Source organism: Bos grunniens, chromosome 5, assembly GCF_055505025.1.
Source record: "Bos grunniens cultivar Pamir isolate PY7600 chromosome 5, Bosgru_T2T1.0, whole genome shotgun sequence".
NCBI lineage: Eukaryota > Metazoa > Chordata > Mammalia > Artiodactyla > Bovidae > Bos > Bos grunniens.
This window is the reverse complement of record NC_141169.1, coordinates 30,162,217-30,187,691: the sequence shown is the minus strand read 5'-3', so window position 1 is coordinate 30,187,691 and position 25,475 is coordinate 30,162,217. Positions and strand designations below refer to the sequence as shown.

At 36.7% G+C, this 25,475-nt stretch overlaps 1 protein-coding gene across 9 annotated transcripts in view; it reads left to right on the top strand.

The window, feature by feature from the left end:
* Window positions 1-25,475, top strand: part of LARP4 (La ribonucleoprotein 4) — a 71,663-nt gene that overhangs the window by 40,219 nt on the left and 5,969 nt on the right. For 6 of the 9 annotated variants that reach the window (XM_086399457.1, XM_086399455.1, XM_086399463.1 and 3 more), the window contains 7 exons: window positions 1,608-1,718; window positions 2,442-2,495; window positions 13,075-13,287; window positions 13,467-13,600; window positions 18,178-18,387; window positions 19,027-19,075; window positions 22,213-22,374. In XM_086399457.1, coding sequence (XP_086255583.1) covers window positions 1,608-1,718; window positions 2,442-2,495; window positions 13,075-13,287; window positions 13,467-13,600; window positions 18,178-18,387; window positions 19,027-19,075; window positions 22,213-22,374 — 933 coding nt within the window. The remainder of the gene's footprint in view (window positions 1-1,607; window positions 1,719-2,441; window positions 2,496-13,074; window positions 13,288-13,466; window positions 13,601-18,177; window positions 18,388-19,026; window positions 19,076-22,212; window positions 22,375-25,475) is intronic. The other 3 variants (XM_086399460.1, XM_086399458.1, XM_086399459.1) reach the window with 2 other exon arrangements.

Genomic DNA, 25,475 nt, shown 5'->3' with positions numbered 1-25,475 from the left:
GAGAGTTGGAACTAGAAACAAAGCTGAGCACCAAAGAATTGATGGTTTTGAACTGTAGTGTTGGAGAAGACTCTTGAGAGTCCCTTGGACAGCAAGGAAATCCAACCAGTCCATCCTAAAGGAAATCAGTCCTGAATATTCATTGGAAGGACTGACGCTGAAGCTGAAACTCTAATACTTTGGCCACCTGATGGGAAGAACTGACTCATTTGAAAAGACCCTGATGCTGGGAAGGATTGAGGGTGGGAGGAGAAGGGTACAACAGAGGATGAGATGGTTGGATGGCGTCACTGACTCAATGGACATGAGTTTGAGTAAACTCCAGGAGTTGGTAATGGACAGGGAGGCCTGGCACGCTGTAGTCCATGGTGTTGTAAAGAGTCAGATACGACTGAGCAACTGAACCAAACTGAACTTCCCTCAGCTATGTGTAAAGCCTCCTCAGACAGCCATTTTGCTTTCTTGCATTTCTTTTTCTTGGGGATGGTTTTGGTTACTGCTTCCTGTACAGTGTTACAAACCTCTTGTCCATAGGTCTTCAGGCATTCTTGTCTCCCAGATCTAATCCCTTGAATCCATTTGTCACTTCCACTGTATAATCATAAAGTATCTGATTTATGTCCTACCTGACATAAATGGCCTAGTGGTTTTCTGTACTTTTTAAAATTTGAGCCTGATTTTTGCAATAGGGAGTTGATGATCTGAGTCACAGTCAGGTCCACGTCTTGTTTTTGCTGACTGTAGACATTTGCTCCATCTTTGGCTGCAAAGAATATAATCAGTCTGATTTCAATACTGACCATTTGGTAATGTTCATGTGTAGTCGTCTCTTAGGTTGTTGGGAAAAGGTGTTTGTTATGACCAGCAAGTTCTCTTGACAAAACTCTTTGTTTGCCTTGCCCTGCTTCATTTTGGGCTCCAAGGCCAAACTTGCCTGGAGAAATGCATGAAAATAGTTAGCACCTAGAAAATGCTAATCTAGGACCTTCTCCTTCCCCCACACCTCCCTCCCCCCTCGCATTTTTTTAGATAATGATAGGACTTCAGAGATTTTTCTTTAAGGAAGATTTAGCTTGCCATTAGGACAGAAATTGGAGAAGGCAATGGCAACCCACTCCAGTACTCTCGCCTGGAAAATCCCATGGACAGAGGGGCCTGGTAGGCTGCAGTCCATGGGGTCGCTAAGAGTCGGACACGACTGAGCGACTTCACTTTGACTTTTCACTTTCATGCATTGGAGAAGGAAATGGCAACCCTCTCCAGTGTTCTTGCCTTGAGAATCCCAGGGACCGGGGAGCCTGGTGGGCTGCCGTCTCTGGGGTCACGCAGAGTCGGACACGACTGAAGTGACTTAGCAGCAGTAGGACGGAAATAATTTTTCAGTTTTGCTGATGATAAAATAAGTTTCCTTCCCTAAATCACGCACACAGTTTACACTATGACTATGCATATTCTTCTTTTAGAGCATAATTCTATTCAACAGAAAAATGGGCAGAAGATATAAACAGTTACTAAGTAAAGAAATAGAAAGGACCCAAAGACATGAAGAGGAAAAACTGCCTATTATTGATATATTTTTAGGGTTAACTGAAGTTTTTCATTTTTAGGAAGTAAAAGCTTTGTTTAAAAATGAAAACTGCCCCAAGGTGATAAGCTGTGAGTTTGCGCACAATAGCAACTGGTATATCACTTTCCAGTCAGACACAGATGCACAACAGGTGAGAAGAAAGCTTTTCTTTTGATTTGAACTGCTGGTGAAAAAAGAGATAGTGTGTATTTTAATTGAGAAAAATGTGTGCTTACAGTAATGTTTATCAAGACTTTGGAGAACTTTGTTCACCTTTTTGGTTTTGCTTTTTAATTGGTTTTCTTTTTGATGATCTTCCTAAAGCTTTGTTTCAACATAAGAACCGTTTCTTATCAATAAAAAATTAGCACACAGTTTTCAAATTAACATGTACTCAGTAGTTAGTATTTCTGTTACATAGTAGGCCGCAATATATATAACTTCTGATTCTTGGAATTTTGACATAATGATATTACTCTTGTTAGCATGTTTTATATAAAGATAAGTAAAACTACTTTGAAACAAAAATTTATATAATAACATTTTTAAGTCACTCAGATTTGTCTTAATTCTTCATCTTAGAAGGCTCTCTGAACCTATTTTAAAATTGATATGTAGTGATATTTTGGGTCTTTTCTGAATTTTGTGCATTTTATCTGTAGTGATCCTTAGTAGTTATTACATAATAAATGTTAACTGTAGCTGAGGTCTCACATTTCTGCTTTTTCATTTCCTATCATCTGCATAATGGGGTCACCTTCGGAATTTTTTATGGTTTAGAGATAGTTGGTAATATTAAACCTCTCAATAGAATAATGATTGCTTTAATGAAATATTTGAATGCTAATGAAAGTTCCTTTCTGCTTTGTAACAGGCTTTTAAATACTTAAGAGAAGAAGTTAAGACATTTCAGGGCAAGCCAATCATGGTAAGAAACATTTTTAAGTAGTCCAGTTTCAGACAAGAAAGTTTTTGTTGTCTGTTAACAAAGATGAATGACATTTTATTAATCACATAATGAATTTAAAAAATTTTCTGACTCATATGAAATGCTATTTCATAAAATTAGTTGATAGGACATCAAAATACTTTCTAAATAGCAATAACTTTTGAAAGTATAACTTCAGACAGCATGAAGTTTTAGTTAGATGCTGATTGATAACATGTAAGATAATTGTAGATCTCAACAGTCAGGAGCAGGAATGAGTTTTTAGCAACGAAGGTGGGAAACATTCCCCATTTTCAACCTCATTTCAGTTAACTTTATCTATGCTAATCCTCAGCTATTTGAGAACCTGGAAATTGTCATTGATTGGCTCACTGTTTTCATGTCTAATCTGTTCACTTCAAAATCCACTTCAAAACTTCTTTCAGTCATTATTGCCATTGTTTAGGCTTGAGAGATTAGAATAGCCTTTTAACTATTGTCCCTTCAGCTTTCCCCTCCTTAAAGCCCATCCTCCACATTATTACCAAACCTACCGTCCAAGATAGAATCCTAAACATGCACTTACTTTGACAAGCTCCACATTCCCTGGGTAATATGTAATTATTGTTTGTAAATGTGGTGTGTTGTTCTTAATCTTACTGAGTTCTTAACTGTATATCAGTGTCTGTTCTAAGCATGGTGTGTGTATAGACTCATTTAATTTTTATAAGAACCTAGTAAGATGGTTAGAAGGCAATGGCACCCCACTCCAGTACTCTTGCCTGGAAAATCCCATGGATGGAGGAGCCTGGTAGGCGGCAGTCCATGGGGTCACTTAAAGTCGGACACGACTGAGTGACTTCGCTTTCACTTTTCACTTTCATGCATTGGAGAAGGAAATGGCAACCCACTCCAGTATTCTTGCCTGGAGAATCCCAAGGGCAGAGGAACCTAGTGGGCTGCTGTCTCTGGGGTCGCACAGAGTCGGACACGACTGAAGCGACTTAGCAGCAGTAAGGTGGTTACTCTCCTTTTTACTGGTAAAGAAAGTGAGGCATGAAAGTCACATACCCAGTTCCGCATAACTAGTAAGTGAAAGAACCAGAATGAGAGAAGCTTACATTTATTAAGAGGTTGTATCTCAGATACTGTTCTAAGAACATGACATATTCAGATCTCACTACTACCGTATTATTACTTTCCATGGTGGTATTACTTTTCATATTACGAATGAAGGTATCTGCCAGTTATCATTCTAATTCCTCTACCTGTAATACTCTTCTCCTTATTTCCTTTCCCTGCTTGAGGCTTTTAGGATATTCCCGAGGTCTTCTAACAACTTGAAAGTTTTATATGTCAGATTTAGGTCTTTGATACATCTGGAATTAACTTCATATATAGTACAAGACAGGGATCTGATTTCATTTTCCCCTCATTTATAGAAAGGCAGTTGTGTTAGCACTTATTAAGTGGTCTGTCCTTCCACAAGTTGTGTGTAATGTTGCATCTGTCCTATATATCTCTAGTTGTTCTAATTACCATAGATTTCTAATATCCTTTTCTCCTTGTACAAAGTCTTCTTCCTTGTGCTTTTTTAGAATTATCTTGAGTATTTCTTTTCCATATGAATTTTAGAATGTTTGTCTAATAGTAACAACCAAACAAAAACCTTATTGGAATTAATGGGATTACATTTAATTATTTGATTAAATTGGGGACATTTGGCAGTTTTACCCTGAATTATTCATTATTGTGGTAACTTTATTATGATATATTTTCTTTATTCAAGTCTGTTGTATTTCTTATTTCCTTAAAGAAATTTTTACTGCTTTTCTCCCTCTCCTTGGTAACTTAGTGATTTTTTCCAAAAATGTTTTCATTTGTAGCAGCCTTGCTGAACTCCTTAGATCTATTAGTTTGTTGGGCCTTTTGGATTACTTTCTTGATAGATCTTACCAATAATCACTATTTTGATTTTTCCTTATACCTCCTGTATCTTACAGCTTATTGCTTTTGCTGAGATCTCAGGTTTAGTGGTAAATTTGTCCCTTCGTTCCTTCCTTTCTTTCACTATAGTTTTCTTCTTTTTCTGCCATTTTGATTTTCATCTATGGTTCTTTTGATTATCCATCACATAATCCATGGGGTTGCAAAGAGTCAGACATGACTGAGCGACTGAACAACAATAAAGCAGTATTCTTGTGGAGATTCACATTAATTAATTTTTATATCATTCATTAAAACCAGATGACCTTGCACCCAGAAAGACACGTGCAGGAGCAAGAAATTGTATGTTCCAGGCCTTGATGCTATTTTCAGCTATACATCCTTTCATCTGGGCATGTCATTTACCCCTCAGGTCTTGGTTTGTTTCTTTGAAGTGTGCATGCTTTTCATTTCTGAAGTTCTCTGGTTCAAAAGCAGTGATCTTGGAGGACAAAGGGATTCAGTGGACAATGCTTGCCCTCCTGTGCTGTGGATAATTTTCATTAAGAGGCAATACTTCCTGTTTTGAGTTTTTATGACTGAGAATATTAAGTTTTATTTGGATTTCATATAAATTTTATATATTATAGAATATATATATTATATATGTTTATTTCTATATATATATTTCTGTTGTATGTTTACTGTTTCAGAATTTTTAACTGTGAAGGTAATACCTGTATGTGCTAAGAAGGTCAAGTGATTCATAGTAAATTAATTAATTAAATCTCCCTCTCTCAGATTCCTCCAGAGCAGTTTTTTCTGCATGCATTTAGAAATCTTTTTCGTGTCTATCTTTATGGGAATAGAAATGTACAGTGTATTCACTTCTGTTGTTTTCTCATAGTAGATCTTCAGGATCTTTTCATTCACCACTGTTTCTGTTATACATAGAATATTGTTCGTGTATATCATGATTTAATCATTTATCCATGGAAAAACATTAAGTTGTTGCTCTGTTTACAGATAATTTGTAATGTATGCTTTCTTAAAATTTTATTATTGGTAAAATATGCATACATGCAATTTGCCATTTTTAAGTGTACAGCTCAGTGACATTTAGTACATTCACATTGCTGTACAATCATTACTGGTATTTTTCAGAACAAAAACTCTGAAACAAAGTTCCCAAACATCCCGGCCTCCCAAATAAAAATGCTATACCCATGAAACAATAACTTCCCATTCTTCCCAGCTGCTGGTAACTTCCCTTCTAGTCTCTGTCTTTCTGAGTTCACCTATTTTAGATGCTACATACAAACGGAATTATGTGACATTTGTTCTTTTGTGTCTGGCTTATTTCACTTAGGATAATGTTTTCAAGCTTCATCTATATGGAGCATATATCAGAACTTTTTTTCGTGTTTTATAATCCATTTCTCTTTTTTTTAAGATTTTTTTCCAAAAAATTTATTTTTAACTGAAGGATAATTGCTTTACAATACTGTGTTGGTTTCTGCCATACAACAACATGCATCAGCCAGAGGTATAGAACTTCATTACTTTTTATTTGATGAATAATATTCCACTGTATAAATACCACATTTCTTGTATCCATTATCTATTGAAAGATGCTTGGGTTGCTTCCCTCTTTGGATTATTGTAAACAGTGCTGCACAACTATCTGTTTGAGTTCCCGTATGTACTGGGAATTATTGGGTAACATAATAATTATATGTTTAACATATTGAGGAGTGCATAAGTGTTTTCCAAAGAAACCGTATCCTTTTACATTCCCACCAGCAATAGAGAAGGATTCAAATTTTTCTACATTCTTGCCAACACTTATTTTTGATAAAACCAATGGGAAAAAGTGGAATCTTATTATGGTTTTGGGTTTCATTTTCCTAGTGACACAAGATATTGGGCATCTTTTCATGGACTTTTTCACGTTTTTATATCAGTTTTGAAGAAATGTGTATTCAGGTCCTTTGACCATTTTTTATTTTTTAAAAATATTTTTAAATTTATGACTGTATTGGGTCTTATTGTGCACGTGAGATCTTTGTTGCAGTACGCGGACTTCTCTCTGGTTGTGGTGTGAGGGCTCAGTAGTTATGGTGTGCAGGTTTGGTTGCCTGGCAGCATGTAGGATCTTAGTTTTCCAGTCAGGGATGGAACCTGCATCTCCTGCATTGGGAGGCAGATTCTTAACCAGTAGACCACCAGGGAGGTCCCTGACCATGTTTTATATTGGGTTATTTGTTTTTTTGTTGATTTGTACCAGATCTTTATATATTCTGAATATTAACCTTTTGTCAGGTATATGATCTGCAAGTATTTTTTTCCCATTTTGTAGTTTACCTTTTGATTCTCTTGAAGTGTCCTTTGAGGCACAAAAGTTTTTAATTTTTATGAAGTTCAATTAATTTTATTGTTGTATGTGCTTTTGGTACCATACATCAAAAATCATCACCAATCCAAGATCATGAAATGTTAACCCTATGTTTTCTAACCAGGGTTTTTATAATTTAGCCTTTTCTTTCTATTTATTTTTTAAAATTTTTATTATTTTTATTTTTGGCTGCACTGGGTCTTAGTTGCTGCATGCAGGCTTTCACCAGGGGGCTACTCTCTAGTTGCAGTACTCGGTCTTCTCATTACAGTGGCTTCTCTTGTTCAGAACACAGAATCTAGCATGTGGGGGCTTCAGCAGTTGTGGCACGCAGGCTGTAGAGCACAGGCTCAGTGGTTGTTGCACATGGGCTTAGTTGCCCTGCAGCACGTGGAATCTTCCCAGACCGAAGACTGAACTTGTGTCCCCAGCAACTGGCAGGTGGGTTCTTAACCACTGGACCAACAGGGGAAGTCTCTAGAACTTTAAAAATTGGAGTCAGTCTTCTCAAGCTTTGCTACCACTTTAACAACTAAGTTTATATAATATTTAAATCCATTCTTATCATTTCAACAGTCTTCCACCATCTTCATCAGAAGTAGATTCCATCTCAAGAAACCACTTTCTTCATCCATAAGAAGCAATTCCTTATTTGTTCAAGTTTTATCATGAAATTGGAGCAATCCAGTTCCATCTTCAGCTCTATTTCTAATTCTAGTTCTCTTGCTATTTCTGCCACATCCACAGTTAACTTCTTCCAGTAAACTTGAGTCTTGAACTGCTCAGTTATCCATGAAAGTTGGAATTAACTTATTCTAAACTCCTGTTCATGTTGGTATTTTGCCTTCTTTCGATGAATAATCTTAATGGCATCTAGAATGGTGAATCCTTTCCAGAAGATTTTTAATTGATTTTGCCTGTCTCCATCAAAGAAATCATTATCTCTGGCAACTACTTAATAGCCTTATAAAATGTATAGTAAAAACTTATATAATTAAGTCTTGAAAGCCAAAATTTCTCCTTGATCCTTGGGCTACAGAATGGATGTTGTGTTAGCAGGCATGAAAACAACATAAACTCCATCATATATCTTCCTTAGAGCTCTTGACTGACCAGGTGCCTTGTCAGTGAGTAGTAATATTTTGTAAGGAATCTTTTTTACTGAGCAGTAGATCTCAGCAGTAAGCCTAAAATATTTAGTAAACCATGTTGTTAACAGTTGTGCTGTCTTCTAAGCTTTGTTGTTTCATTGATAAGAGCATAGGCATAGTTTGGTTCAGTCACTCAGTCGTGTCCACCTCTTTGTGACCTGATGGACTGCAGCACACCAGGCTTCCCTGTCCATCACCAGCTCCTGGAGCCTTCTCAAACTCATGTCAATCACGTCAGTGATGCCATCCAACCATCTCATTCTCTGTTGTCCTCTTCTCTTCCCGCCTTCAATCTTTCCCAGCATCAGGGTCTTTTCAAATGAATCATTTCTTTGCATCAGGTGGCCATAGTATTGGAGTTTCCACTTCAGCATCAGTCCTTCCAATGAGTATTCAGGACTGATGTCCTTTAGGATGGACTGGTTGGATCTCCTTGCTGTCCAAGGAACTCTCAAGAGTCTTCCCCAACACCACAGTTCAAAAGCATTAATTCTTCCATGCTCAGCTTTCTTTGTAGTCCCAATTCTCACATCCATACATGACTACTGGAAAAACCATAGCTTTGACTAGACGGGCCTAGTATATATGTGTAAATGTGTGTACGTTAATCCCAAGCTCTGCTTTTAAATGTGTCTCTGTTTTTAAATATGCTGTCTAGGTTGGTCATAGCTTTTCTTCCAAGGAGCAGCAAGCGTCATGGCTGCAGTCACCATCTGCAGTGATTTTGGAGCCCCAAATAATAAAGTCTGTCACTGTTTCCATTGTTTGCCCATCTATTTGCCATGAAGTGATGGGACCAGATGCCATGATCTTAGTTTTCTGAATGTTGAGTTTTAAGCCAACGTTTTCACTCTCATCAAGAGGCTCTTTAGTTCTTCTTCGCCATAGTGGGTCTAGCATAATTCTGAAGGGTCAAAGGATTTTTGGAATGGTTAATATGCATTGGCTTCAAGTTTAGTCACTGACTGCACTAGCCCCTACCAAGAGAGTCAGCCTGTCCTTCTAAGTTTTGAAATCTTGAAGCCAGGCATCGACTTATCTTCTCTAGCTATGAAAGTCCTAAGGTATTTGAAAGTTTTTATTACTTATTTTAGCTAGATATTCTGGATAACTTGGTGTGGCTTCTACATCAGTCCTTGATTCTTTACCTCGTACTTCGATGGTTATAGAGATAGCTTCTTTCGTTAACCTCATGAACCAGTCTCTGCTGTCTTCAAACTTTTCTTTTGTAGCTTCCACATCTCTCTTAGCTTTCACAGAATTGAAGAGAATTAGGGTCTTGCTCTGCATTTGGCTTTTGCTTGAGGGAATGTTGGGACTGGTTTGATCATCTATCTAGATCACTGAAACTTTTCCACATCAGCAATAAGGCTGTTTGGCTTTCTTATCATTTGTGTGTTCACTGGAGTAGTTCTCATTTCTTTAAAGAACTTTCTTTGCATGCACAACTTGACTTAATTGTTTGGCACAAGAGACCTAGCTTTTGGCCTTTCTTGGCTTTCAACATGCCTTCCTCACTAAACTTGTTTTTAGGGACTTCCCTGGAGGTCCAGTGGCTAAGACTTCATGCTCCCAGTGCAGGGGCCCAGGTTCTATCCCTGATCAGGAAACGAGATTCCACATGCCACAACCAAGAGTTTGCATACCACAAGTAAGACCAGGAACAACCAAATAAATAATTTAAAAACCATTTCTAGTTTTTTATTTAAAGTAAGAGAGCTGTGACTCTTCCTTTCACTTGAATATTTAGAGGCTATTTTCGTTTCAATATTGTTGTATCTCAGGGAATATGGTGATCCAGGGAGAGATTGAGAACAGGAAAACTGTCCATTGGTAGAGTAGCCAGAACACACACATCTATTGATTAAGTTTGTCACCTTATATTAGCGTGGTTTGTGGTATCCTAAAACAATTACAATAGTAACATCAAAGATCACAGATCACCATAACAAGTTTAACAATAATGACAAAATGAGAAATATTGCAAGAATTACCATAGTGTCATGCAGAGACACTCACCACAATTAGAGAAAGCCCACTTGCAGCAATGAAGACCCAATGCAACCAAAAATATGTATTTTTTAAATTGGACCTTTATTTTATACACTTGAAGCTAATATTATGAATCAGCTCTTAACAATGTGAGCAAATGCTGATGGAAAAATTGTACCAATTGACTTGCTCAATGCAGGTCTGACACAAACCCTTATTTTGCAAAAATAGTACAAAACAAAAACAAAACCATAATATTTGGGAAGCACAATAAAGCAAAGTGCAGTAAAAGTATAGTATGCCTGTACTGCAACTTGATTATCTAGTTACTTGTTCTTAGACATCTTTGTTCCTTGCTTACATCATTTTTAGTGGACTGTCCTTTTATTTTTTTTTTCTCTCTGGACTGTCCTTTTAAATCTGTTTTCTACCTTTGAAAAATTTGGTGATGGGACTTCCTGGTGGTCCAGTGGTTAAGACTTTATGCTTCCACTGGAGGGCACAGGTTTGATCCCTGGTTGGGGAACTAAGATCCCACATGCCACACAGCATGACCAAAAAAACAAACAAACAAGCCTCTAAGTAGGGAATGCCTTGACGTTTTAGTGGTTGGAACTTCATGCTTCCATTGCAGGGGGCACGGGTTCAATCCCTGGTTGGGGAACTAATATCCCACAAGCTGCAGGCAGTGTCCATAGTAATATAAATTAAAATTTATTATGTGTGTGTGTATATATATATACCCTCAAACTTTCTGTTTTTGAAATTAATCTATTATTTTTGGTTACACTGGGTCTTTGTTGCTCCAAGTGGGCTTTCTCTAGCGGCAGTGAGTGGGGGCTGCTCTGCATTGTGCTGCGTGAGCTTCTGATTGCTGTGGCTTCTCTCGTTGCGGAGCACAGGCTCTAGGCCCACAGGCTTCAGTAGCTGACTGCACGCAGGCTCAGTAGTTGTGGCGCACAGGCTTTTAATTGCTCCATGGCATGTGGAATCTTCCCAGACCAGGGATCCAACCTGTGTACTCTGCTTTGGCAGGCAGATTCTTTACCACTGTACAGCCAGGGAAGTTAGCGCTCTGTGTGTGTATATACATATAGTGTTAAAATACATATAAAATTTACCATCTTATTTTAATTTCATTTAATAGTTCAGTAATAGTAAACACATTGTCTTTGTTGTACAGCCATCACCACCATCTATTCTCATAACTCTTTTCTTCTTGTAAAACTGAAACTTTGTGCCTGTTAATAACTCCCTGTTTTCCCCTCCTCCAGCCCCTGACAACCACCTAAGCCTATATTATCTTTGATTACTTACCTCATATAAATAAATCATACAGTATTTTTCTCCTTGTGATTGGCTTATTTCACTTAATATTGTGTCTTCAAGGTCCATCCATGTAGCATATTGAAAAATTTCCTCCTTTCTAAGGTTGATACATATTCCAGTGTATTTATATAACAGAATTTGCTTATCCATTCATCTGTTGATAGACACTTGGGTTTGCTTCCATATTTTAGCTCATGTGAATAATGCTGTTATGAATCATGGGTGTACAAATACCTCTTCAAGACTCTGCTTTGAGCTCTTTTGTATATATACCCAAAAGTGGAATTGCTGGATCATATGGTAATTCTACTTTCAACTTTTTGAGGGCCTTCCATGCTTGTTTTGCACAGTAGCTGTACCATTTTATACTCCTGCCAGCAGTGCACAGGGTTCCAGTTTCTCCATATCCTCTCCAGCACCTCACTGTTTTCTGTTTCTTGTTAGTAGCCATCTTAGTGGATGTGACGTGGGATTGCTTTGTGGTTTCATTTTATGTTCCTTCAGGAATTAGTAATGTTGAGCGTCTTCTTATGTGCTTATTGTCCATTTGTATATCTTTAAAGAAATGTATATTCAAGTTCTCAGCCCACTTTTTAGTTGGCTAGTTATATTCTTAAGCATAGTTTTAACACAGTCTTTGTCCTGTCTATTTCATGCAAATTGGTAGCTAGATCTAGAGGCTTAATCAGGATTGGACTTGATCTTGGAGCAGCAGAGAGAACAAAAACACATAGTGTCCATGTGTGTGTCTCCTGTACTAGCTGTTGCTGATCATTGACTGGATACATTCATTAAGGGTTGCTATCTGTTGCTATTTCTGTTCTATATTTTTTCCATTTGTTAGTCAAAATACTTTCTCTCATATTCATTACCCTTAGGTATAGGTTATGTATATGATAAATGCCTGGTTCTAGCTTTTATTACCAGTTTTCAAAATAATGTGTTGGTTCCCTTGTTATTTAGTCACTAAGTCCTGTCAAACTCTTTTGCAACCCCGTGGACTGTAGCCTACCAGGCTCCTCTGTCCATGGGATTTCCCAGGCAAGAATACTAGAGTGGGTTGCCATTTCCTTCTCCAGGGAATCTTCCCAACCCAGGAATTGAACCCGAGTCTCCTGCATTGCAGGCAGATTCTTTACTGTCTGCACCACCAGGGAAGCCCCTTCAAAATGACCTTCAAAAACGACTGTTAAGCTATTTTTGGTTTTTGAATATTTAAACATATTTGGTATGTTTATTGTCCTTACTGATGAAGTGTGGCCTCTTTGAGTCCTTTTGTTAGGGTAGTTTTTAATGTTCCTTGCTTTCTAATGGAACAGGATGTTTCAGGCTCCTATACGTTTTCTGTCAAAAGGCTCTGGAGTCACCAGGTTACTTTTATTTTTTTCCCTTTTTAAGGGTCGTACTGTTTTGAACACCCATCATCAGTGTATCAGAGTATGTGTTTGTCACAGCTTTTTCAGTAGAGTATGTTGTTAGATTTTTAGGCTTTTACCAATTTTATAAGTGAGAAATATTAATTCCATTCTAATTACATTTCTCTGTGAGCAAGGTCTAGCATCTTTTCACATAAGAGCCACTTGCCTTTTTTCCCCTTGTTTTGATAAGTTGCAGTTAGTTTTAATATTTTGACTTTTATGATTTTACTTTGTTTATTGTATTAATTGTATTTTCTGTGTAAAAGTTTTTAAAAGTAAAATGTTTAAAATTTAAATTAAATATACTTGTGAAAGTATGCACTTAATCCTTTGTGATTATATATTCTTTGTGTTCTTCTTGCTTTTAGGCAAGGATAAAAGCCATCAATACATTTTTTGCTAAGAATGGTTATCGATTAATGGATTCTAGTATGTATAGTCAGCCCATTCAAACTCAAGCACAGTATGCCTCACCGGTCTTCATGCAGCCTGTATATAATCCTCACCAACAGTACTCTGTCTATAGTATTGTGCCTCAGTCTTGGTCTCCAAATCCTGCACCTTACTTTGAAACACCACTGGTAAGTAAGATCCTTAGAGAATATATGGTTTTTCACTGAAGCTGAAGTTTGAAGAAATCAGAGTTAAGAGTTCTTGTTTTATTTTGTTTTGTGTTGATGGTGGTTACTTTATAGGCTTTAAATGGTGATAAGTATATTTAATACCCCAAATCAATTTAAACATTAAAATTTTCTTTTAGGCTCCCTTTCCCAATGGTAGTTTTGTGAATGGCTTTAATTCACCAGGATCTTATAAAACAAATGCTGCCGCTGCCGCCGCTGCTGCCGCCGCCGCTGCTGCTGTAAATATGGGTCGACCATTCCAAAAAAACCGGTAAGGTATAATATGATAGCTGGAATTTATTGTATACAATTCCCGGTAGTTCTTAGAGTCAGTATGTTAATAGCAATGCTTATTTTCTAACACAATAAAAAGGTCCGGTCCCACCCCCCCCCGCCCCCCAAAAAAAGTATGTTAACAATTGATAAACACATTTTTACCTCAGAGTTGATAAAAAGGATTTGGGACTGAGATTATACACCAGTATATATTGACTTTTTTTTTTTAAATAATGAGAACAGAAAAAATTTTGTGGTAACAATATAAAATCTGGTTTCTAGGTACCATTTAATGTGTTAAACAACATTTTGTAAACATGAGTTTTTTGATGGTAGAAATGTTAACTGATTTGAGTAATAAATACTGGGAGAGTGAGTTATTTATCGTTTTTAAGGATTGACTCGATTTCCACAAACTATGCTGTGCTGAGTCACTCAGTCATGTCCGACTCCTTGCGACCCCAAGGACTGTAGCCCATCAGGCTCCTCTGTCCATGGGATTCTCCACGCAAGAATACTGGAGTGGGTTGCCATGCCCTCCTCCAGAGGATCTTCCTGACCTAAGGATCAAACCCAGGTCTTCTACGTTGTGGGTGGATTCTTTACTGTCTGAGCCACCATGGAAGCCCGTTCTTTACTGAGTCATGTCTAAAGTTCTGTTTTAAGACCTTGATTTGTTATATCACTGTTAATTTTCATAACCCTGTAGATACAGTATTGTGTCTATTTAAGAAATTTGAGAAATAAAAATATTACATATCATGTCCAAAAGCATGTAGCCAGTAGCTTGCAGAGCCAAGGTTTGAGTCCAGGCAGTTTGATTCCAAAGCCTACACTTAAACCATAGTATTCTGAATAAATTATTAAGAACTCCAGAATCTCAGTTGAGATTATAAACTGGTAATCTCAGTAATTTGGTATATAATATGACTTTTGCCAGAGTGTAAGTAACCAAAGGAGAAGGGGCTCAGATTTATTTAGTTGTTTAGATTTATTTAGAAGTTCACATCTACTATTTCTCTGCCTTGTTTTGTGAGCCTCCTATGTTGTTTTTTGTTTTTAATTATTTCTGTTCAGTAATTTTTTTTTCTTGCCAGAATGAGAATTCTCTTATTTGATTCTTTTTGGCAAGGAGACCACATGTGGGGTATGTTTTTCCAAAATAGCTTTTAGGAACTTAATTCTTTTTTATAAGGTTTTTCTGAAATATGCTTCACTGAAGAAACAAGCCTTCCAGTATTTAAAAAAAAATACTCTTCTCAGTAGATTCTAGAATCATTCATATGTACCACTCTCTAATAGTCACAGATTTTGTACTCACTTTTAACTGACACATTTGGTTTAAACATTTGAACATCTTTGTTGTCGTTCGCACCAGGAAGTTTGTAGAATCTTAGTTTCCCAATCAGGTATTGAACTTGGGCCCATAGCACTGACAGTGCCAAGTCCTAACCACTGGACCACCAGAGAATTCCCTGAAGGTCACTTTTAAGTGTTTGGAAACTTTTACTATATATACACATTCATAATTGTTTTATGAAGTTTCAAATGAGAACTCTTCATATTCTAAGAATGCAGGATTCTTTATAAACAAAAGATTATTTGTGCTCTTATAAATGACTGTTAGTTTGATACAGTAATAAGAACAAAATTCAGGTAATTGCTAGGACATACGTGTAGAAGTTCAATGAGCCTTAAAACACACAGTGTCCTCTAACCTCCATCCTGTTAAAAAAAATTTTTTTTTTAATTACCATATGCACATAGAGACAGTGATGTTTAAGTCTGGAAAGACCTTTGTTATAGTGTATTCATTTTACAGATGAAGAAACTGAAAGTTGAGGAGGATGGTTATCTTACTAGGGTTACATGGCTTTTTATTAATTAGCAAACCTGAGATTAGTATATTTCTTTTTCTTCTACTATAGCTAGTAAAGTTTTTTTTTTTTTTCTTGAAAATAGTTCCATTAATACAAATGACAGTTTATACTTCCCTTGTGAGGAGATACAGATTTCTTATGATTAGAAATAGTAACTTTGTAGAAATATGTATCTGTTGATTTCATTTTTCTTTGAAGAGGTGAATTTTGCTTTAAGCAGTTAAGTGAAATAGACATCTTGGTTATATGATATGATAGACTAAAAACAGTTTTCAGTAACAACAAAAAGTATTAGTGTTTGCAAATGTTTACCTTAAAAATACGTTAACGTGGGTTTATGGTATTCCTTTATTGTCACTTGATGTTTTTATCTGCTTTGCTTTCTTGGCAAAAGAGGTAAAATTGCAATAAGAAAGCCAAGAATGACAGTCAAGACATTCTTGCTTACAAGGAGATGTATCTGTGGTTTTGGAGATATAGATTTAGTGTGATTTTCCTTGTTACTCAAATCTATTTGTGTATAGTTTTATCCATGTAGTTGACCAGTGTAGATAGTTACTAATTTTTAGTCACAGAAATAATACACAGATACTTCCTTATAAAAGTGTAGGTGTTGCAGATGAACTAGAGCCTGTTGACTACGAACCCAAATCTTGATTTCCATCTTACTTCTAAGAAGTGACCACTGCCAAGCCTTTATTTTTATATATTTAAGTCATTGGTCAAGGAGCAGTTTATATTACTAACCTTGTAACAGCCCAGTGATGATCATAGGACTAACTTTCAGAAATGTGGGCAATTTTCTTCCTTTAGTATTTTACCTTTCTGTCACGTTCCTTCTCGTCTTTTATCACATTTCTTTCGTCATCCTTTTTTCCTTTGCCTGGACTTCGATTGTAAGTCCCTCTCTGTGAAGGGAAAGATTATGAGATCTGGGGGCTTTTTAAACCTCGTAACTTGTCTTACTGGGTGTATTGATGCAGTGAGAAGATTTTGGTGATAATTTCTGAACAGATATATAAATAGTATATGTACCTCCTGAGGTCATTTTCAGATCTGATGGATAATATAAATGTTTTGAAAATTAGTTTGTGTTAGTTGACACTGAATTTCATTGCTATTCAGAATCTATTTTGTATCATGTAAGTAATTTTCTGGAAAAGTATCATATATGAGACTTAGCTAAAACTTGTAGCCTGATATTTATGTTTGTTTTAGTAGTAGTACCTTCATTTGTTATATTCTCTGAAGAGTTAGTAGGGTAGCTGAATAACTATGAAAATAGACTAAAAAAATGGAGTGTATAAACTGTAGGGAAGGGGCTAAATGAAAATCTAGTACTTCCTTTTTAAATCTCCTGTAGAGCCAAGATCCTCAGTTACTTGACCTTACTTGAAGTATTCTCAGTTTTTAAAAAATAAACTTTATTCATTTATTTTAATTTTGACTGTACTGGGTCTCTCTTGCGGCCCCAAGCTTTCTCTAGTTGCGGCACATGTGGCCTGAAGGCTCTGGAGCACGTGGGCTGAATAGTTGCAATGGCTTACAGGCTTAGTTGCCCCATAGCTTATAGCATCTTAGTTCCCCAACCAGGGCTCGAACCCCTGTCCCCTGCATTGGAAGGTGGATTTTTTTTTCTAATTTTATTTTTAATTGGAGGATAATTACTTTACAATATTGTGGTGGTTTCTGCCATATATCAACATGAATCACACACACACACACACACACACACCCTTGAATCTCCTGGGAGGCAAATTCTTAACCACTGGACCACCCAGGAAGTCCTAAATGTTTTCACTATTAATTAAAACTGCATCCTCTTTCATTTATTGTACCCTAGTTTCATCTGCTTATAGTTGTTAGAGAGTTGAGTACTTACACCTATCATCCAAGGTAAAAGCTACTTTTGTTAGATTTAGGTGGTTTTTGAGTTTGGTTTGGTTTGGTTTGGCTTTTTGTTTCTCATCAGATTTCTTACCTTAATTCATGAAGTCGTGCCAGGCTATTAGTTGCATTATATTTTCCTAGTCATTTGGTCCCACAGTTTTGTTGGATTTTTGAACAACTGTTTGCATTTGGCGAGAGGTGCTTCTTACTAAGAAGCTTTAGTTTTAATATATTTCACTATTTCTTGCTGGTTTTTTTTTTTTTTTTTTTTTAATTTTCAGTCCCCTAAAAAGCCTTTTTAGACTTTTCCCCCAATTCCCTCATATGATAATTTAATGCTAGAGATTATTGTATGTCGATTTATTCCAATTCTTCCTCCCTTTGGGGGTTTTATTGCCCCATTGAGAATGTATGGCATGGATTCAATGAGCTTCTAGTCTGGCTGATTTAGATATGTCAAAATTGTATCTTGTGCTAAAGAAGTTAGCTGAAATCCTAGTTATATCCTTAATTTTGAGGTGGAAGTAGCTTAATCTTGAAGAACTTTGGATCATTCCCAGATAGCTCCAAACAGCTTTTTTAATGAAAAAATTCTTTGCCTTTTAAAAATAACACATCTGAGACATTAAAGGGTTTACATTTTTACAACATAATGCTTCTGTGTCCAACCTAGTTTATGGAAAATCAGAATACAGCAGAAGGCAGTTTTTAACTTGGCCTATTAAGAATTTCTACCATTAAGAGGAAGCGTTTTTCTGTCTTAATTTATTCTTTCGTGTATATGGCCTTATGTTTCTTACAGTGTGAAGACTCATTTTAGGTCAGGTGGTTCAGAACATTCAACAGAGGGCTCTGTGTCGTTGGGGGATGGACCACTGACCAGATCTGGTTCAAGGAACTTTGCAACTGAACGACATAATCCTGCAGTAACAGGGCATCAGGAACAAAGCTACCTTCCAAAAGAAACTCCCACTTTGCAGATGGAACAGAATGGGGACTATGGCAGGGGCAGGTAAGGAAATATGGTAATAAATATGGAAATAATGTGTATGAAAATTCTTTAATCATAATATGAATATTAGAAGTCCATTATCTAGTGATTTTTTATTTAATTTTTCATATATAGTTATGCTAAAAAATTTTTTTGTTCACGTAATATGGGTTACTAGTTTTTCATAATTAAGAAATTTAGAATCCCTATAAAGAATATAACTGAGTCAGAGGTTTATAAAAGTTATTCTGAAGTTCTTTACAGTTCATTAAGGAAAGATTACCTTAGAAAGATCTTATGCCACCATAGTTTTAATTTCTGGCAACATGTGAACTGTGGAAATTGGGTTATATAACCTTGTCTACCCTTCCTAAACAAAAAAACTGAACCCTAATATGCTTCTGATGTGGAGGGAGCACTGCTAATAAAAATAGGACCAGTTTACTTGGTGGTGGTGGTGGTGATAGGTGACATTTTCTGTAGATCAGCTCAGGATCCTTTCAGAAGAATATATATCTTTTAATAATAAAAGGAGATTTAGGAAGCATAGATACTTAAAACAGAAATTCACCCATCTTTGATAGAACATACACATTTGAAGAAACTTACTGAGTTCTCCTTCCTCCCCCACCCCTCACCCTCTTTTATCATTGTTAAAAGGAGAACTCTCTTCAGAGGTCGAAGACGTCGGGAAGATGAAAGGATCCCAGTAAGTTTTTTTTTTTTAACTTACATGTGTTCAGGATTTGTTTGTTTCTTTGTTTTTCTTGTGTGCTTTAGTATGGCATTGACTTCTGGTATGTCTTTGCTCGATTTTGTTTTATTGGTTATAATATTCAGCAAAGATAATTACAGCCTGTTTTTGACCCTGAAATATCCACCATCACCACCACTCATCATCCTTAAAGCACACATGAAGTTAGAGATTTGACTTGTATTGCTCACTTTTTAAAAAAAAAAATTGTTTGCCTAACCTATTCACATGGTTTAAAATAAAATCCATGAAAATATTCCATGTAAAGTTTAATTATTGCTTTATTAATGGAGATTTGAGGAATTTCAATGTTTTAATCTTACAATGCTGTTACAAACGGTGCAGTGATAACCTTGTGTAACCATCACTTCCTGTCTATGCAATAGTATCTGAAGGAAAGTCCCTGCAGGTAAGATTTCTGAGTCACAGTGCAGTAAGTTACTGTGTGATGGCTTTCTGTAGGGTTTGTGTCAGTTTTCACTCAGTGAAGAAAGTTCCTATTTGTCCATAGCCTTACAAAGAATATGATTTTTTGCAAATCTAATATAGTATGTGGTTCACTTTTAAAGCTCTGTTGGATGGTATCGGAAATTATTACACTATTTATTAATTGTTACTTAGGGGCAATTCTCTACCTATTGCTGATTTTTATATTTCCCACTTAAGATTTAAAAAAAAATTTTTTTATAGTTCTAGGCAGGTTTTTGAATCCTCACTTAGCTAGCTTCAAATTATTCATATTTTTATTTTTTGAGGTTTGTTCATGGTGAATGTTTGCCATCTCCTAACTGGTCAAAAAGAGTTGAGAAATAAAAATAGTGTAGGAAGCTGGGCATACACACCGAGGAAATCAGAATCGAAAGAGACACGTGTACCCCAATGTTCATCGCGGCACTGTTTATAATAGCCAGGACATGAAAGCAACCTAGATGTCCATCAGCAGACGAATGGATAAGAAAGCTGTGGTACATATACACAATGGAATATTATTCAGCCATTAGAAAGAATACATTTGAATCAGTTCTAATGAGGTGGATGAAACTGGAGCCTATTATACAGAGTGAAGTAAGCCAGAAAGAAAAGTACCAATACAGTATACTAATGCATATATATGGAATTTAGAAAGATGGTAACGATAGCCCTGTATGCGAGACAGCAAAAGAGACACAGATGTATAGAACAGTCTTTTAGACTCCGTGGGAGAGGGCGAGGGTGGGATGGTTTGGGAGAATGTGAAACGTATCGCCAGTCCAGATTCGATGCATGATACCGGGTGCTCGGGGCTGGTACACTGGGATGACCCAGAGGGATGGGATGGGGAGGGAGGTGGGAAGGGGGTTCAGGATGGGGAACACATGTACACCCTTGGCGGATTCATGTCAATGTATGGCGAAACCACTACAATTTTATAAAGTAATTAGTCTCCAAAAAATAAATAAATAAATTAAAAAAAAAAAAAAACACCAAAAAAAAAAGTGGTGTAGGAGAGCATGGAGGTTTCAAGAAAACACTAGAATTTACATTTATATATGTGTGGAATATAATGCTTTACATGTATAAATAGCAAATTAGTATACATATCTAATAGTATACTATATAGTGTTTGTGTAATATACCTAAAAATATACAGATACCACATGTTTAAGCAGTAAAGAGCAACCAACTTTGAAAGAAAAATAATTGCATTTTAACACAAAGAATAATTTGGGGCAAGCTGTGAACCCTTTAAAAAGTGTGGTTGTTTGCATTTACAGCTTTCTATACCATGGACAGCCTTGAGATTGTAAGGCAAGTTTTTAAAGATATCATTATAGCAGGCCATGTTAATCTTCCAAGTGGCCCTGAACAATTGAGAGGAGAGTTAGGTTTGAGGTCTGTTCGATGTGTTGAAAACATCTGGGTCGAGGATTGAAAGGAAAGTAGGCAAACATGCTTTTTTGTAGAAAGGGCAGGGAGGGGATGCCATCGTGCAGTGAGGAGATCTTAGCTAGAGGTGAAATTTAGAATTTATAGACTGACTTGTTGTGATTACAGTTATAAGAATGGATAAGATCATGCAGGGGACTCTGTGCAGACTGATTTGTAAAACAGCAAGAATGGAATCTTGAGGATCATGGTAGCTTTGGGGTTGAAAAATGAATTATTTCATTTTGTTTGAAGTATCCAAGAGAAATCCAAGTGGAGATAGCTAATAGTCAAGTGGATATCTTGGTTTCGGGCAAAGATCTGCTCTGAAAATATTTAAAAGTGTACAACCTAGTGATTTTTGGTAAATTTTCAGAGTTGTGCAACCAAAAATTTTCCAAAAAGTGAAAATTATTGTTTTTAGAGTTGTTTGCACGTAGGTAGTAGTTGAAGCCATGGATAATGGATATCACACAGGGAGAGTTTGTAAAGGCAGTTAGTAATCATACAGAAATCAAAAACCTTCCAAAGAAGTTGACAGGGAAAGAAGAGCACATGCTTGTCAGACCTGAGAATGAAGAGAAAGTATCAGAAGCTAAAGGAAGAATGAGCTCCCATAGGAAAGAATGTTTGCTCTAGTGAGGTCAGTGGGGGAAACCTCAGATTTTGTATTGTGTAAGGTATTGGTGACTTGTCACAGCAGTTTTAGTGATGTGGTAAATACAGAGGTGAGGGAGTAGAGGAGAAAATATAACATGTGAGAAGTTTGTCTGAGAATATAGAGTGGGGTAGATGAAAGCAAGATAAGATTCTTAAGGAAGGATATTGTTTTCTCTTGAGACTATGGAAGGAGAAAAGATGCTGGCAAATCTAGGTAGTGTAAGGTTTGTTGTTGTTACGGGAGAGGGTATAGCAAATTTAGAAAGCAAAGAATAGCGGAGATTGATTAGAAGGTTTAAGGAAAGTGGCAAAGTTTGCAAAGGAACCAAGAGAAGAAGCTGACTAAGGATGAACTGGACCAATACATTACTGAGAGTTCACCTGAGATGAGAATCTAAGAATTTATAGAGGAAGAGTTCTGTTCATTAGGGTGCAATTTTGTTTGTTTCTACAGCTTTCAGCTTCTGTGGTACAGGGTTAAGGAATGAAATGGACATGTAACCTGTTTTTTGACTTGTGTCTTTTAGAGACCCCATCCTTCAACAGCTGAAGCAAAGGTTCCCACACCAAAGTTTGACTTACTAGCCTCAAATTTTCCTCCTTTACCTGGAAGTTCATCAAGAACCCCAGGTGAACTTGTTTTGGAGAGCAGGATGTCTGATGTTGTTAAGGGTGTCTGCAAAGAAAAGGTAAACACTGAAGCATCGATCTGTATCTTATGGGACCAATTTTTGCCTTTGTTTTCAGGGTTATTATTAGAATTAGAATTTTATTTGTGCTCAGTGCTTACTTCTGCCAGAGTTTTTAATTCATGAGGTTTTTAGCATAATTCGAGTCTTATGCAAAGATTTGTGTTAGAGCTACACAAGGTCAATAAAATGTTTCTTCATATTTGCATGTCTTTGTATCAGTCATCCCAGCTTGGTAGAACTAATTAAGGCAAGCTGAGTGGAAAGTGTTGTTTCAACTTGTGTCATTTCCAATTAACTGATAATGCCAGTGAATTCTAAGTTACTTTGGTAAACTCAGTCTTTCAAATAAATGGAGAGTTGCAGTCAAAAGCTTGGGATAACCCATCCTACAATATTTTTGAGTTTAGCCCTTTATATGCTAAATCTTCATGCCCCACAAATTTTTCTCATTTTCTACCTTTTGTTTCTAACTCAATTTTATTTTTAAGAGTATATGTACATAATATATCTGGGCTTTTAAAGAAAAAGTGTCCCTTGAATCCACTTTCAACTCTAGCTTTTTCTCCTCATATTTATCCTTGTATTTCTAATTTAACATGTTTATACTACTACTTCTTGACTATTCATTTTTAGATGTTGTCTATTAACTTTACACTCTAGAAGCTAAGGGTTTAACTCTCTTAAACCGATGCACTTTATCCTCCCAGTATATTGTATTTCGTCATATCTGTGATGCCATCAGTTAAAGGATGCCCCGTTATTTTGGTATCACTAAGAAAAAAAGACACTGCCAGTTAAAGTAGGTCATGCCATCATTTATGAGTCATATCTCAATATTGCATCTTTTTTTTCCCCCATAACTGAGCATCATGCTAATGCTAAGTCGCTTCAGTCGTGTCCGACTCTGTGTGACCCCGTAGACGGCAGCCCACCAGGCTCTGCCGTCTCTGGGATCCTCCAGGCAAGAATACTGGAGTGGGTTGCCATTTCCTTCTCCAATGCATGAAAGTGAAAAGTGAAAGTGAAGCCACTCATTCGTGTCTCACTCTTAGCGACCCCATGGGCTGCAGCCTACCAGGCTCCTCCGTCCATGGGATTTGCCAGGCAAGAGTACTGGAGTGGTGTGCCGTTGCCGTCTCTGAACTGAGCCTCATAGGGTACTGTTATTATGTTTCCTTTCTTATACTCTGCACAGCTGTGTTCCTGGGACTTCACCAGCATCCTAAGAATCCTCTTTGGTAGATCCCTTCTTCTTACTCTTGCTTGACTTTCCCATTTTATGGTCAGTCAGATCTTCCTAGGCTTCCTTTATAAGAGGTTTTTAGTATAAATGTTTTGAGATCTTGCATTCTAAAAATGTTTTTCGGTTCTCAAGCTTGACCAGTAGCTTTTTACTGTAGAATTCTTTATTAGAAATTGCTTTCCCTCAGAATTTTTAAGGTATTTTACAGTCTTTTTTTAAATTATGTAATTCTGTTATTTTGTAGTTGTTTAAATGGTAAAGAATCTGCCTGCATTGCAGGAGACCCGGGTTCACTCCCTGGATAAGGAAATGGCAATCCACTTCCCATATCTTGCCTGGAGAATTCCATGGACAGAGGAGCCTGGTGGGCTGCAGTCCATGGGGTTGCAAAGAGTCAAACACAACTGAGCAACTAACACTTTGACTTTGACTCACTGATTCTAAGATAGACTTTTTTTTTTTAAACATTTTCACCTTTGAAAATTATGCTGTCTTACAATTAAAATCTATTATAGTTTTAGTGGCAGTGTTTTTTCTTAGTAGTATATAAACTAATCGGTATGTTTTACACTTCTCAGATTTGGTGAGGTGTGATACATAGAGCTGTTGGTTGCCTGGTGGTGCTAGTGGTAAAGAACCTGCCTGCCAGTGCAGGAGACACAGGAGGCTTGGGTTTGATCCCTGGGTCAGGAAGATCCCCTGGAGAAGGAAATGACAACCTGCTCCAGTGTTCTTGCCTAGAGAATCCCTTGGACAGAGGGGCCTGGTGGGGTACAGTCCACAAGATCACAAAAAGTTGGACATGCACACATCTCATTTCAGGGGTGTGTTGGAGACATCTCATCAGAAACTGCTACATGACTCCTCTGCTCAGAAAATCTAATTCCAGTGATACACAGATACATTTTTAAAGAATAACAATAAAGTGTACTTCTTGTAATTCTAACCCACAAATGTGAGATAAACACTTAATTTGATACTGGACCTTGTATGTCAGATTTCTGATTTTCTTGTTTGGCTTTTCTAATTTTCGTCTTTTACTTGTCTGTATTTTCTACAAAGTTTTTCTGAATGTTACCTTTAAAACCTATTGTGAAATTTTTTAAAATTTTAATCCCATACCCCTAAAAATTTATTGAAATTTTGTCAGTCGATTTTAATTTCTTAGGGGTCTTTCTAGTTTTTCTTTCTTTATACTTGTAGTAAAATACATGTAACGTAAAATTTATCATCTTAACCATGATAAATGTGTCGCTCACATCCCGCTCTTCCCTTAGCCCCTGGCAACCAGCATTCTGCTTTGTGTCTGTGAATTTGACTATTCTAGGCACCTCATATATGTGGAATCAAACAATATTTGTCTTTTTGTGACTGGCTTATTTCACTTAGCATAATGTCCTCATGGACCATTCTTTGTTTTAGTGTGTATCAGTGCTTCATTCCTTCACTGTGCGGTGATATTCCATTGGATAGATATATACCACGTTTTGTTCATCCACTCACCAGCTGAATATTTAGCTTGTTCACTTTTTGGCTATTATGAATAATGGTACTGTGAACATTTGTATTAAAATTTTTATATAGACATATGTTTTCTCTTAGATTTTTAACTGAATAGAATTGCTCTGTTTTAACAGAGCGGCTGCATATTTTACATTTCCATCCTCAATGTTTGAGAATCCCAATATCTACATACCACCACTAACATTTGTTATCTGTCTGTCTTACTGATTATAGCTATCCTAGGTGAGTGTGAAGTGGTTTCTCATTGTAGTTTTGATTTGCATTTCCCTATTGGATAATTGTGTCAAACTTTTCATGCATGTTCTTATTGGCCATGTTTATCGTCTTTGGA